This window comes from Protomyctophum bolini, assembly GCF_963924005.1.
Source record: "Protomyctophum bolini genome assembly, chromosome: 4".
In the NCBI taxonomy this organism is placed as follows: Eukaryota; Metazoa; Chordata; class Actinopteri; order Myctophiformes; family Myctophidae; genus Protomyctophum; species Protomyctophum bolini.
Genome location: NC_137865.1, coordinates 5,953,034 through 5,965,807, shown reverse-complemented (window position 1 = coordinate 5,965,807; position 12,774 = coordinate 5,953,034). Strand labels below are relative to the sequence as shown.

The window sequence follows — 12,774 nt, the reverse complement described above, 5'->3', positions numbered from 1 at the left end:
AGTAAAATAAGAATTGTCCCAGGTTTGTTCTAAATTTGGGTGGTACCAGGTCATGGTGTTGTGTTGTGGCTGTGGGTGTCAATCACATTGGAGAAGCAGTTTGTATAGTTATTAGGGCAAAGAGATGTTCTTACACTGTACTAAAAAGCTCTGTGGATGCAATAAATTATCAGTCTTTCACTTGCAAAAGTGCAAAAAGGTGACATGGTGAAAATAAAGTTGACAAAGTGTCCTCAGACCACACACTGTTGTCCGTGTGTGCTGTGAGCCTGTCTTGTTGTTGTTTATGGCCTGTCATGCGTTGTCTCTCGCACCTGTCCTCAGGCCTATAGTAAGCCTTGAGTGCAAACCTCTCTTCTGTCTTTTTGTCCAGTTATATTAAAAACATGCAACCTTAATTTAAAACTACTCAGAACAACGTCGCATACTGTCAACTCTGCACACACACAGACACGAAGACAGACAGACAGACAGACAGACAGGCATAAACAGCTTAAAGGATGACTCCTGTGAAAACACAAGATGACTCATCGAGCCACACGCATTTGGGGGCGAAGATACAACTCCGGTTCCCCGTCCTGCTTTGACCGCGCATATCAACGCATCATATACATTTTGTTTATACAAGTATCGCCAACACTTCTATGACGTCGCAAAGACTCAGGTTTCTGTCCTCCTGTGACCGTTACCATGCATTATGTTAATGTTGTCTAGTCCTATACACACCTACTCTATGATGGCTGCCCTGATGTTTGTGTCTTTACAGCTACTAAGACCCTTGGGAAAATGTGCTTGCCTAATGCTGTGGCAAAAATAGCTGAGGCTCCACAACTCAACTCGATGCCTCCGGCCATACCACAGGGGTCTGTCGCATCTCCTTATTAGACGTCCCCCCTCCCGGCCTCGCCCTCCGGCGGCTCCTTGGCCAATGGGGAGCCGGCCTGTATTGGGTGTCAGTATAACAGAAGAGGTAATCAGCGCGGTAACTTTGCAGAACCTTACAGCCTCAGTCTCGGCCGTCAGGGAACTCACGTCTTTTCACCCTTTTTCGAGGTAAGAGTATGAGAGAGAGAGAGAGATTAGGGTGTGACTGAGAATGAGTGTGTCTGAGAGTGGGTGAACAATGGCTATAAGGCAAAACAACTAAAGCTAAAGTACAGTTTTATACGAGCCCCTGCCCGGCCCCAGCAGCTGAATCCACGTGTTGTATAAAAAAGAAAAAACATCGCCACTGCCTCGGAACATTCTGCCTAAAAGCAGAAGCTTTGAGGTGAAGGACCCAGCATGGGGTTTGGAATATACAGTTGTTGAATTATCGAATGGATTTTTGGAACATTATGGGGTTTACCCAGAGTGCATAGGGTTTGTGCGGATGGTCACACATGATCGATACAGACCGATCTCAGCTTTGTTGCAATCAAATTGTGCTCATTGATAAGCAATTTTGGTTGAATATACGTGTGTGTGTGTGACTGTGTGTGTGTGTGTGTGTGTGTGTGTGTGTGTGTGTGTGTGTGTGCGCGCCTGCGTGCGTGCGCCTGTGTGCGTGCGTGCGTCTGTGTGTGTCTTTGTGTGACTGTGTGTGTGTGTGTGTGTGTGTGCGTGCGCGCGCCTGCGGTTGCGCGTGCGTGTGTGTGTGCGCGCCTGCGTGCGTGCGGGTGTTGGCTATGACACCTTTGACATTGCTGTCTAAAAAGATGAAAGTGACATTGTTTTGTACTCTGACAATCGGACGTGGCATCAGATTTCAATCACCCAGCTGTGTGTCATCAGAGTGGGATTTACAGATAAGCCTCTGAAGAGTCACAGCTATGCAGACGGCCCTTGTTCTTTGATTATGTGACAGAACAGTCAGTACAGTAGTCACTACTACCGAGCAGTGCTACTACAACATGGCTTGGATATTTGGACATTGTTTTTTTTCCGTTTTTGGATTTAGTTCGTTTTTTTCCTGGTTAATTGGCTAATTGATAATTGGCCGTGTTTGGTTATTAACTTATAACCTGAGGGTGGGTGGGGCATGGTTGGCATACCGTCGGGATAAACAAATAGACACAGGCTCAGCATGCAGTCAACACACTGTAGCCTCTCTCATTCGACAGCCACCAGCATTACACCAGAGAAAGAATGAGGACGTCTATATACGACTGCTACATTTGAAAGATTTCATGTTCTATATAATTCTTTTAAAATTGCTACTTTTTATTGTTTTGTTTATATTTGTCTTTTTTTTTTTTACCTTGAAGGAAGTCATTAGTTGCCATAAGGGGGAGGAGGGGGGAAGGAGGGGTCTGAAATGAAAATGATTGAAAGGCCCAAGTGCGAGCGATGCCCAGATAAGGACTGCTATGGAGGACTTGGAATTGTGGAAGACTATTCCAAGAGAAAGAACCTGAGATGCATCATCTGTGCATCTATTGAAACAGGATCCTAGTAGCCCGGGCGTCCAGGAGACATCTGCAGCTGTCTCGTTTGGAAATAGTTCTGATGCGAGAAGCCCTTCGCAAGGGCCCTCACACTAATGAGGCTAATGGGTTACCCATGTGCAAGCCTCTCACCATTTATAAATACACGTTTCATTAGCGATTAACATTGTACATTCTAGTAGTCACCTTAAAACACTATACGATTAATGTCCAAGACAAACAAATACAATGGAATGCTATGAGAAGAAGGTGTTAGGAGGAGGTAATGGCTGTTAAATAACGTATATATTAGACTCTAATATATACGTTATTTAGCTACCAAGAACATGGCGCCATGTTCTTGGTAGCGCCTAAAACTCTTTAAGGCCTTCATTAACACATGGAAACATGGGGTGGGTTTGGACCACGACCTTTTCCGATGACCCTTTTTTTTTTTTTTATGTATGGCTAAATGAATCTCACGCCCAGAGGCCGCTGGGCACAAAGCTATGTTTGGTCGACTTCTCACTTACAAGTTGAGAAGCAGATTCAGGTTAGGGTTCAAATTTCTGTTGAATGCTTGAATCTAATTATAATCATAAAGTCAGATGTTTCTTTCATGCCCCCTTAATGCGTGAGCATCATCTTTGCCAATGACAGCAACACTTTAAATTAAATAAAGACTCTCTGAACTTAAAAAAGATATACCGGTTATACCCCAAAACAAAAAGGTTTGGACCACAGGGCAGTGTTAAAGGGGCACTTGTGGGGGAGTTGGGGAGGGGCATTCTAGAAGTTTGCAACTTAACCCTGTGCTATAAATAACTCCTCTCTTTTGCCCTCTCTTGTGCACAGGTTTAAATCCAACTTGTCATCATGTCTGACACAGAAGATGTGTAAGTACATAATAAAATACATTTATATTTATTTTATCCAAATTTCCATCTAAAAATGCTGAAATGTATCCTTTTATATAATTCATTGTTGGCGAGTAGTTCTGTCCGTTTTCTAAATATCCCTTTCTTTCTTTTTTTTTGTCTTACAGTGGGGGTAAGTACATTATATATTATCATTACTGATGATAGATAGTGTAGATACAGTCATCATCATGCACAATTATTGTCACAAAATGTTTACCGAAAATGTTGCTTAACTGATTTTCCAATCCCCCATAGAATTAAATGGCACTGGATAAATAATTGGTCCAGGTTTGGCTTGACTCCCTGAGATTCAACACGTTACGAATAGGCTACTGCACTGCGCAGCACATGCAATACACATGTATTGTATGTGCATGAGCACATACAATACACATGTATTGTACAATGCACACTGGATGTGAGACAGGCAGCAACTCGCACTCTATTTGCATGGATGCAGGCACCAAAATTGACAACAGAACAGTGTCATTTTGCACCTGAGTGAAAATTACCAGGGCATAATTTTAAAATGCACTGGTCTATTGGCAACAGGGTCCTGCTAATCTGTGGCACTGCAACTGCACAGGTCTCCTTAGCTGAACCTTTTATGTGAGAAGGAATTGCACTAAAGTTATCCTAGCCATGATTCTTTAGTCAATTCACAATATACTTGTGAAGAAATGTGAACTCTCGTCAGTTGAGGAGACTGTATTTTGAATGCTTAGCATGGATTTCAGCCGCACCCACATTTTTTGCAGTGTTTATTCTGCATAAAAATGCAGAGGGTCCAGATGAGATCTTTTGATCATGTATGTTGTTTTGCTCCTTTCTTTTTCGGACCAAAATGAAGAGTACGATGGTAAGGAACGGCCTACAAACTTCAGATGATAACGCTCATGTCCTCATCTATAATAACTAATTTTTTGTCGGTGTTTTCCTACATCGTGATGATTAAATACAAAAGTCGTCTTTGTGGCATGCCGATCAACACTAACTCAAGAAAAATAAAATAAAATAAAAAGGACAGACAACACAAATGCAAACTAGTATGTGCCTTATGTGTTGATGTGCCCACTGCAATATTATGGTCAGTTGATGTAGCAATCCTGACACCCTTTTAAAGACAAATCTGGAGTTTGCCTGGTTGTCAAAACAGTCCGCCAAAATAAATGTCCATCACTCATTGACCTTTTTCCTCCCTTTTTTTTTAACCTGCTTGCTCTCTTATTCGCTTTAGCGCCGCCTGGTGGCCATTACTGTGAAACAACTCTCTTAGCAAAAAAAAAAAAAAAAAACCCACCTCACCTCATCTCTTCAGTTCTTCCGACTTACAACCCCCCCCCCCCCACCCCCCCACCCCTTCCATCTTCCACCCCCACACTATCACCTCCCCAACCTCCTTCATCTCTCTCATCCCCCACACATTTCCCCACCTCCCACCCATGCTTCCATTAACCCTTTCATCGCCCTTCCTCTCCCCGGTTACTCCTTCTTGCTGCATGGTGTTGTGCTGGCCGCCGTGGTGCAGCCGTGGAGGAAGTAGTAGAGGAGGAAGTTGAGGTGGCCCCTGAGGCGGCCCCAGAGCCCGAGGCAGAGCCTGAGCCTGAGGCTGCCCCAGAGCCCGAGCCAGAGCCTGAGCCCGAGGCCGAGCCTGAGCCAGAACCCGAGCCAGAGCCAGAGCCCGTGGTAGAGCCCGAACCCGAGCCAGAGCCTGAAGGTATGTGGGCACGATGGGGGTATCTCTCTCATCTCATCCACCCCCTATACCAGCAGCAGCAGCAGCTACCATCTGCTACCAAAGGCAGACAGACCCGCTTTTAACCCATTAAGACCAGCGAAGCGAGGCCAATTCTATTATAATTCTGCGTTAAAAAAAAACAGTAGTTCTCAAACTATGTTGTGACTAGTTATTCAACGTTTTTTCCCCAAACACTTTCAAGATATACATTTTTTTTTTAATGGTTCAACGACAGCAGATGTATAAGCTTGCAGCGCGGCACAAAGTGACGCGCTGTGAGCTTGTAGATCTGCTGTTTTTGTATTCCCTAATGTATTCTGCCACTTGGCCAGTTCCCACTTGAAAAAGAGACGCAGTCTCAATGTGTTTTTTACGGGTTGAATTTTTTTTTTAATAGCCAACGCCAAGATCTAAAATGATACGGATGCTTTACTGGTTTTAATGGGTTAACCAACCACACCTCTATTCTTCTATACCCTACACTATTACTAATCTGTACCTTCCCTTCACTACTGGCCAGATTAAAGATGGCTGACGATTATGAATGTTTCTCTCGACGACAATTTACGTTTCAAAGCGCCAATTAATGCAAATGCATTTCAGAACACAACTCAATATGCATGTGTGCCAACATTTGCCAAAAACAGAAACCTAAAATAACGAATTTGCAGTTAAAGTTTTGTGTGTTGCTATCACACACTGTAACTAAATTATTGGCCTTCCATTGTAATTTGGCCAAAATAAAGGCACTCGTTGGAAACACATTTAAATTCTCACTTTTGATATCTGTCATTCAGTGTTAACGATGTCAGCATATCAAAGGCTTGCTAATGTTATCACTAAAGTGTTATCATTAAAATGCCCGTTTCCTTAAAGGAGACATGAAAACTGCTATGCTCCAAAGATAGTTTTATTGGGAAAGAAATTAAGGCTTTTGGAGTGTGATCTTTTGTTTGTTTCTTCTCAATGGGCATAACTTGTTCCATAATAGAACAATGATACTTTGACGAGCCATTGGAATGTCTAAATACAGTAGTGAAGTCTCTGAACGTCAATTTAAATATAATTGTATCAATTCATCGATATGTAATGATTACAACATTATCTCTATTATAACTTTACAATCCTTATTTCAACAAAGTATCATTGATCAAACACTGAAGAGGGACTAGCACTAAAGCTATAGTGCGCTAGAGAAGAAACCATAGTGTCCTTAGCCTCACAGTAATTTTTTGGGTCAAATTGACATTTCTGCCTAACTCTTTACTCTCCTAAACACTGCTGCTTCATTGTTCCTTATTGCCTATATGTCCTCAGAATACTACGTCATTTTAAGTCAACTTTTTGACTTAAGGCATCAATTATTTTTTAATGTAACAAGCATATTGACATGGGCAATAAGGCAGGGTAAATCAGGAGTAGAGTAGAGTTAGGCAGATAAAGTCGCATACACATGAGTTTTATTACTCATGATTGCCTATAAGTCAACAACTAGATGACTTAGGCATTTGATCTTTTCTGAAAACCTTCAAAATATGACTTTAGGCCATTATGCTAGGAGGCTAACGGCGTGCAGCTCTCGGCTGCCATGCTAATGCTGTTCATTCTGCTCTGCTCTTATTTTCAATGCTTGCTGCATGCAGAGGCCATTGAAGAGGAAGGTATGTTGATTAAAACTTGGGTGAATTTGGTGTGTTCATTCTGGTTTGGTTGGACCCTGTTGTGTCTGTTGTTTCTGGTGAGGAGGGAATATCTGCTCTGCTGGGCACAAAATGTCTGTCCAAAATTATATTTGTCTGTTATTTGGCTACACTCTGAGGTCAAATTACCACAATAGGATATCTTTACATTCATTTTATTATTTATGTATTAGTTTCCAAAAGGAATTTAGTTTGACACAAGGCGGAGAAGAAGGGTGAAAGAATAATGCTAACAAAGTCCGCGTCGCGCCTATGCCGCCCGTAGTAGCGCTGCCGCGCCAATAACCACAAGAAAGCTCTCCCTCTCCTGACTTATTGCTTATAACTATACAACTTTGCATGGCATGGTTTCACTATACATGTTCCAAAATGGAACATGTGTTACCTTGCCTTTGAAGCAGGCTTTGGGGTCAAGCCAAAAACATGATACAAACTGTTTTTAGGTTTTTCCCAACTTTCAGCAGTGACACTCAACGTTTTAACCACTTTCAACACTCGAACATTTTCGAAAAAAGATCTCAAGATCTAGTATTTTCTGGAAGACAAATCATTGAAAATGTTCGCATATATAATGACATGCGCCCCAAAATAAGGATGCCAGTAACAGTAACATGAACTGCATGTGTAGTAGTTAGTGTACGTGAAGCAAACTTTAATTTGTAATAAACAAGCTGATCTGTTTTGAACGTGAAATGATAGTTACAATAACAGCCAAGACATCAGCACGATGTTATAGCCTACTAAATATCTTATACATTTGTTTGTGTAAATCTGTGTGTCTAGTAGTAGAAGTTTTGATATGTTGTTGATTTTTTTCCCTTTCACTCGAAAGCCCAGGCAACGACTTGTATTATCTCATTTTAACATCGTTGTGTTTAACTTATAGCATATAGCACTACATCAAAACAACACAATTTAGTGTGCACCTCTAACCCAGTAACGTGTACTTGTTCCCCTTCTTCGTTTCGTAATGAACAGAGGAGAAGCCCAAGTTCAAGTAAGTTTAACTTCTCATGTAACCCCGCATTGAAATGATCTCCACCGCACATTTCAATCTTCTGTCATTTTCCATTATTGCCTTCGTGAATGCATTCATCATGGTAAGACATCGATTATATTTCATTTCCCCTATAGAGCACCTAAGCTTCCCGACGGTGATGCGGTCAACTTTGATGTGAGTAGACCTCAGAGGGGCTATTCACCTTATTCTTGGCTCTTCTCTGTGGGGGGCGGCCACCATTGAGTTCTCCCGCTGTGTGCTATCATCTGTTCATAATTCTCCCTTAGTAGGCCACTGCACGTGTAATGCAGGTAATAAGCAGTGTTGCAAACACCCATCGCTCATAATAAACAGATAATGGCAACACTGGTAAACACGAAAGCCCTCCCCCCCCGCATAGCAACTCTTTCTATGTTAGAGCGGAAATGGTGCGCGTGGCCAGGAATAAGGTGAATATTACTGAATCCTGTGTTTTCCAACGGGATTGTGTCTGGGATCTCTTGATGGTGATGGCGAGTGTGGTTCTAATGCTCCTTTGCCTCTGGTCTGTCGCCCCCCGCAGGACATCGCAAAGAAGCGCATGGGAAAGGACCTGCAGGAGCTGCAGGGCCTGATCGATGCTCACTTTGAGTGCAGGAAGAAGGAGGAGGAGGAGCTCATCGCTCTCAAGGAGAGAATCGTGAGTTTGGGAGTGTTGGGAGTGTGAATGACAGGATTCAAATAATAAAAGAAAATGGCTGCTACTTTCATTTATACGAGAAGAAAGAAATAATGGATATATGCTGGATAAGAATGTTGCAGTGCATCAGTGTTAAGAGTATCTTGGGATATTATATTTGACAAAAATAAAATAGAAACAACCCAAAACATTATGAGAACATAATGGCTGCTACTTTACGTTAAATGTATTAGAAGAAGAAATAAATAACGAAAAATGTTAAAATATGGATATATGTATATATGAATAAGAATGTTGCAGTGCATCAGTGTTTAGAGTATCCTGGGATATTATATAAAAAAATCTAATATTCGCAATCAAAAATAATTGAATATTCTGAGAACAAATGTAAATAATATATTATATCACTAAGATTTCCTAAGTAATAAAAACGGACTACTGCGAGTGGAGACAAAACTCCATTTGTCCATTCTCACAGTTAACCCATTCTGAACGGGAACCCATTTTGGTGTCAGCATCATGTCGTGCTTTAGCTATTGAAAAATAAAATCTGCTATTTTTGAAAAATCAAAGAACGACTGACATTTTTTAGAATCTGATCTCAGGTCAGAAGAATGGGTTTATCAGACCAGTGTGTGTGTCCAGTGGAAACCTCGTATGAATCTGATCTCAGGTCAGAATGGGTTAAGATAGAGCCTGAACTGAATTGAATCCCTTGTGCGCGTAGTACATTAAATGACTCAGATTGTTGGTGGTATCTGGTTCTGACTCTGTGGATGCAACACCCTTTTCTGTCCCGTCTACAGGAGAAGCGTAGGGCAGAGAGGGCAGAGCAGCAGAGAATCCGTTCCGAGAAGGACAAGGAGCGCCAGGCCAAACGTGAGGTTCGTATCGTTCTGGATAATTATTATCATCATCAATATTTTATAATTATTTCTTTCTTTTTAAGAAAAATGGTTCCGTAACTGGTTCCAAATGTACCAATTCCAGTTCCTCAATGTTGGATGGCCGCTTCCTTCCGGCTCCCGCCGTTGTGTTCAGAGTCAGACTGAGGTTGTGCTAATAATACCCTGCGCCGTGTGCTTCCTTCCCCGAATACAGGAGGAGAGGCGCGCGAGGGAGGAGAAGGATCTCCAGAAGAAGTCTGATGAGGATGCCAAGAAGAAGTCTGCGCTGACCAACATGGGCAGTGCCAGCAGCCATCTCCAGAGGGTCAGTATCTATCGACTACTACTGCAGACATGCTGGAAACCATGGGGGTCCTTTACGAGTTTTTCAGCCAAGGACTCCCACCTGGCTGAAAGATGAAGCAGAGACCCCCCCCACTATACGTATTGTGTAAAGTTGTGTTGCAGAATAAACTTTTTCATAGATGTTCATAGATAAGATTTAATTTATAGATTTGTTTGATAGCACGATCATCAGTGCGTTTGGGATTCATTTACTGTATTTTACTACTACTACTTTCACTCTGTACTTTTTGGGGGAGCTAAAGTTCTCCTCAGAATAGGGATTGATTGATTGATTGAAATATTTATTAACAGTTTACAGAATGACAGTACATTTCAAGCACAAACTCAATACAAAGACTGTTAACTGTGAGTGGACGACCCAATTAAGCATTACACTTGTTTACAAGACTATACTTCCATATAGTCAAAGAACAGAACAGGAATTCATCATAAAGGAAGCAAAAAGGGAAAAGAAACATATACAGTGAGGGGAAAGGGGGATCCTATCACACAAAGATTCCCCCCATGTAGTAACTATGAGGAATTAGTGGTTGAAAGACCCCTGCTAAGTGTAGAGGCCTTCCATGAACAAAACGTTTAACTTTATCGTCACCGCTCTTTCAACAGGCCGACCAGAAGAGAGGTGGAAAGAAAGAGACTGAGAGAGAGAAGAAGAAGAAGATCTTGGCAGGCAGACGCAAGCAGGTCAACATTGACCATCTCAGTGAGGACAAGCTGAAGTGAGTGCGACGTGATTGTTGGTTATACTTACCAATACTGGCTCGCATAGTATTGGTTCACCCTGTATAGTTTCTTTGAAGCAGTATTAGCGTACATTTGGCATTGAACGACATTTTGAACTTACATGATGGCATTTCGGTTCACCTCCAGGGAGAAGATCAAGGAGCTGCATGACTGGATGGTCACCCTGGAGTCTGAGAAGTTCGACCACATGGAGAGGCAGAAGAGGCAGAAGTATGAGGTGGGTGTCCATCCAGGTGCTGCACAAAGATGAAACGTCATAATGTTATGGTGTGACTGTTACACAATGTGTGTGTGTACGCTTCCACGTATCCGTTATCTCACGTTGGAAACATATTATCGTCTCTGTCGGGTGGAAAACCACATTATGTCCAAAACTGTTCAAAAACATCAAAAGAAAATGTTTGTAAAACAAATGGAGATATTAGGTTTATGCCCGACAGCGACGATATCCAAGGTGTTGTACTCCTTGTATAATCTTGTTGTTTTTTCACATTTCTAGAGCTGAGCCAAAATGGCCGGCACTGTAAAAGCATCCTCCTATTCAGAGAGGTTTGAGGTGTATCTGAGGGTTTTTTTACCAAGTGGACTTGCGATGATGAGGATGGTAATGGTTGCCTAGTAGTGGCAGGATGAGACATCTAGAATGGAGGACCTCCACCCGTATCTGAATGCTAAATTCACCACTTAAACCCCATATGTTGTTGAGTGGGGTCCCTCAGGGGTCCATACTAGTGTGTTTCCTGTTTTCCGTTATCGTGGGGAAAGCTTTTGCTGAAAATGGGCGCGTGTTGAGCTTGTCAACCGGCTATTTTCCGCCGAATGTTTTCCCAGAATACGGCATGCTAGGGTTTAAGTGGTAAAAAAACTATTAAAATCCAGTGCTCTATGTCGAGAACATGAACATAGATTATGAACATAGACATAACGCTCTGCTGTCCTTCAGGTCACCACCCTGCGTAAGAGAGTGGAGGAGCTCAGTAAATAGTAAGTAAAACATGAGCACAGGTGGTTCACAGCCACCTCTTCATATTCATTCCATAATACAACGATGAACTCTAGTGTCACAGTATCTCACTCGTTTCTTCTTATTATTCTGTTTCCTTTTACGCATTGTAGCAGCAAGAAGGGAGCCGCCACCCGCCGCAGGAAGTAAACGGGACCCGCCGTGCCGGCTTGGAAGCCAGAATTGCCATCGTAACTGTTGTCGGACGTACGCCTCAAAAGTTGCAACGCACGCTATGGCAAAGGTGTTGGGTCAGACATTAGTAGCACTGAGCCACTGCCTTTTGTTACACTCTGTGTTACATCCCCTAAGGAGCCATTAGCATGCTGTTGTAGGAGTATCCTTGATTTGGGCTGTTGTTGGTTCTCAAATATTTTTGTAAATAAAGTGTGACACTTCAAGCCATGTCTGTAGATCTGTTATTATTCAACCCTTAATAAAGATCAATATTTCTATAGCCATGTACTTTTATTTCAACACTGTTTGCATTCTCATTTTTAAAAAGGTGGTTAAAAACCATTCATAAACGGTCTATATTCTGAGAGTGTTTAGCTCTTTAATAAACAGGAAAAAAAAGCATGTTCAACTGGGTAGTCAATTTACTCCAATCGGGAGAGCGTAGTTTAAATTTTAGTGTTCCACTTCCAATTTTGTCTGCTCATTTCTGTGTCCTCCACTCCCAATTTCACCTGTTTATACTGTATTCTGTATGAGTTCTCTCTCCTGATTGGATAAAGTTGGTATCCCGACCTGGGAATGCATTTTCTTTTTTTTACAAAAGATCTGGAGAGACAGGGAGACTCACTGTTACTGAACAAACACACACTTACTGCACCCTAATTTTAAAGAAATTAGACAATTACCAATTACTGCATGAAAGGTAATCAACAAACTACACTATAAGAATAGGTCAAACATTGGCCAAAATATCAGGCAGAGGCAAAGAAAAAGAATGACAAGAAGGAAAATAGCTGATCTATAATCTTGTAGATCTGCTATTTTCACAATCATCTGTGGAACTGAGTCAAACTAAATGTAATGCATCATCAACTATACTTTCCACATGCGTGTCAGGGTTGGTGCCAGGTTTGGGGGTCCTCGATCAATTATTATTTTGGGGGTCACGGCCTGAAAAGGATGAGAATCACTGTTGACAGTATATGGCATTTAGGCCTTGTTCAGACCGACTGGCAACCACAAATGTGATTTGCAATTGCTGCTGCCCAGATTTGTGTCGGATTGGTTACATACAGTCTGTGTAGATTCCTGTGTACAGCATCTAAGATTCCTGTACAGTATCTCCAGCTAAAAATACGTTGAACAAGAGCCCTC

The 12,774-nt window shown here is 42.0% G+C and overlaps 1 protein-coding gene and 1 long non-coding RNA gene across 3 annotated transcripts; both read left to right on the top strand.

Annotated features, from left to right (window-relative positions):
- Window positions 1-864: 864 nt before the first annotated feature.
- On the top strand, window positions 865-4,933 carry LOC308314409. The gene is made up of 3 exons (XR_013963974.1): window positions 865-1,053; window positions 3,261-3,301; window positions 3,451-4,933. It is a non-coding gene; the product is annotated as an uncharacterized lncRNA (long non-coding RNA).
- Window positions 4,934-4,966: 33 nt separating this feature from the next.
- tnnt3a (troponin T type 3a (skeletal, fast)) lies at window positions 4,967-11,843 on the top strand. 2 transcript variants are annotated; one of them, XM_080762038.1, is made up of 11 exons: window positions 4,985-5,042; window positions 6,707-6,724; window positions 7,742-7,760; window positions 7,898-7,937; window positions 8,326-8,442; window positions 9,249-9,326; window positions 9,544-9,654; window positions 10,302-10,414; window positions 10,566-10,656; window positions 11,383-11,423; window positions 11,556-11,843. In XM_080762038.1, the coding sequence occupies exons 5-11, from the start codon at window positions 8,344-8,346 to the stop codon at window positions 11,590-11,592; spliced, it is 570 nt and encodes a 189-aa protein (XP_080618164.1). In that variant the 5' UTR covers window positions 4,985-5,042; window positions 6,707-6,724; window positions 7,742-7,760; window positions 7,898-7,937; window positions 8,326-8,343; the 3' UTR covers window positions 11,593-11,843. The 2 variants fall into 2 exon arrangements, with proteins under 2 accessions (XP_080618163.1, XP_080618164.1); XM_080762037.1 differs by lacking the exon at window positions 6,707-6,724 and having other exon boundaries at window positions 4,967-5,042.
- The last annotated feature ends 931 nt before the right edge of the window (window positions 11,844-12,774 follow it).